The following is a 2,265-nucleotide window of genomic DNA, read 5'->3' on the forward strand; positions in this document are numbered from 1 at the left end:
CAATGAAATACAAAATTCTTTTTTCTTATATTTAAAAGTATTTTATTTGCTTGTGGGTGTGCATGTATGTGGGTGTGTATGTGTGTGTTTGTGTTATACATGTTACTTTATGTGGTGTTTGTGCCTATGAACAAGCATGCAGACTTAAAAGAATGGATTTATTATGAGCATTTACATCATTCTACCTTATTTTTTGAGTCAAGACAACAAGGAAAGTTGCACTCACTCTTTGTCAAATACATTTGTGGTTAAAAAAAAAAAAACTGGGATCTGCAAATCTTATATACACCAGTACTAGATAAATTGTGCTTGCACACTTAGATTCTGACATGAGTTGTGATAAACAAAGCTCATACTCATTTTGACATAGCTAGTATTCTTTCCCATTGATTTATATCCCCAACAGTGTAAAAACAATATTAAAATCTAACAAAAGTCAATTTAAGTCTCTTCCACATTTTTCTGATGGCATTTAACATTTCCTTATTTCTGAAAGTGTAAACCATAGGATTTAGCAATGGTGTCAGGACATTGACAAATAAAAGTGTGTCTTTCTCAAAGGAGAATGCAGATGTATCTCGTGCATATATCAATATGCATGGAACAAGGAACAAAACCACAACAGTAATGTGGGCTCCACAGGTGGAAAGAGCTTTCCATCGACCTTCAGAACTCTGGGCTCTCAGAGAGAACAAAATGACCCCATAGGAAATAAGCAACAAGGAGAAGATAATGATGCAGATAGCACCACTGTTTGCAAAAACCAAAAGAACAAATATATGAGTGTCAGTGCAGGCAAGTTTCAGCAATGGAAACAAGTCACATGTGTAATGATCAATGACATTAGGTCCACACAAAGGCAACTGCAATGTGAATATAATTTGTATGATGGAGTGTAAGAAGCCCCCTGCCCAGGATATTGCTATCAAAATGCTACAGAGCCTCCGGGTAAGGATGGATGAATAGTGCAAGGGCTTGCAAATAGCCACGTAGCGGTCATAGGCCATGGCTGCTAGGACAATCATTTCTGTCCCTGAGAAGAAATGGACTGAAAACAGTTGTGTCATGCAGCATCCAAAAGAGATTGTCTTCTTCTCATAGAAAAAGTCTACAATCATCTTAGGTGTGACAGTGGAAGAGACACATAGATCCAGGAAGGACAAGAATGCCAAGAAGAAATACATGGGGGAGCCCAGCAGTGCAGGGCTATAGATGATGGTCACCACAATTATCATGTTGCCCCCAATAGTTGCAAGATAAACCAATAAAAGTACAAAAAACAGTATTTTTTCAATTTTTGGGTTCTGAGACAGTCCCAAGATTATGAACTCAGTAACAAAACTCTGGTTTTGCATAATTTTCATGAAGGCAATCAAAGTAAATTTTCTTCACATAAATCTTCATTTATGAAAAAAAGAATTCATATATATACATATATATAATATTTCTCTCAACAAAATCTATATAAATGGATATATCTGCATTGAGGAGTCTATTGTAATTTAAAACAAAATATTAGAAAATGGAAGGTATAACTAAGTAATATGAATTGATTAAAAGGTAAATTTTTGAACATTTTAAAGAAATTATATATTAAATTTTAATTATGAATATATCCTCTGTATGAGAAGAGTAAAATAGTATAACTTTGTATCATCAGCTTTTGTAAATCACTCTGGTCTCCTTGGGGAGGGAGGGACCGTGAAAAGGGAAAGCATTCAGAATGTAAACAAAGAATATAGAAAATAAAAAATAAATAAATTGTTGCCTAGATCTGAATAACTCAAGGCCAACGTTGAGTATCTTGCAGTGACTTGGAGTATTGACCTATACAGCAGTAGAAGAAAAGGCAAATTGACTGTTTTGGTGTTTATAAGTAAGAAATATATTGTACCCTCAAATAAATTTTTCTATACAAAAGAAAATTCTGTAGAAAGTCTCTAGCACTATACATGATATGATCCTACCTTTATGAAAATAATTTTGTTGTCATCAAATCTAAGAAAGAAAGACTTAAAAAATTCAGGTCTTCTTTGTTTTCACACTTCTCGTCAACAGGTCATTTCACTTTTACTATTAGTCTGATGTTCTAATCTAAGTTTAATAGAAAAGAAACAAGGAATTATTAACCTGGAATTTTAAAAGACATAAATTCCAAGAACCATGAGATCTCCTATAATCAAATTGATGAACAGTGAGAATATTAATCTTACAATAGCACTAACAGATTTTCTTTCTAGTTTTCTTTTCCGAATTAGCACAAAA

General features: G+C 33.4%; 1 protein-coding gene across 1 annotated transcript; it reads right to left on the reverse strand.

Annotated features, from left to right (window-relative positions):
* Positions 1–419: 419 nt before the first annotated feature.
* LOC127684384 (olfactory receptor 4C15-like) lies at positions 420–1,364 on the reverse strand. Its single transcript, XM_052181320.1, has one exon. The coding sequence runs from the start codon at positions 1,362–1,364 to the stop codon at positions 420–422; it is 945 nt and encodes a 314-aa protein (XP_052037280.1).
* Positions 1,365–2,265: the final 901 nt, after the last annotated feature.

This window comes from Apodemus sylvaticus, chromosome 5 (assembly GCF_947179515.1).
Source record: "Apodemus sylvaticus chromosome 5, mApoSyl1.1, whole genome shotgun sequence".
In the NCBI taxonomy this organism is placed as follows: domain Eukaryota; kingdom Metazoa; phylum Chordata; class Mammalia; order Rodentia; family Muridae; genus Apodemus; species Apodemus sylvaticus.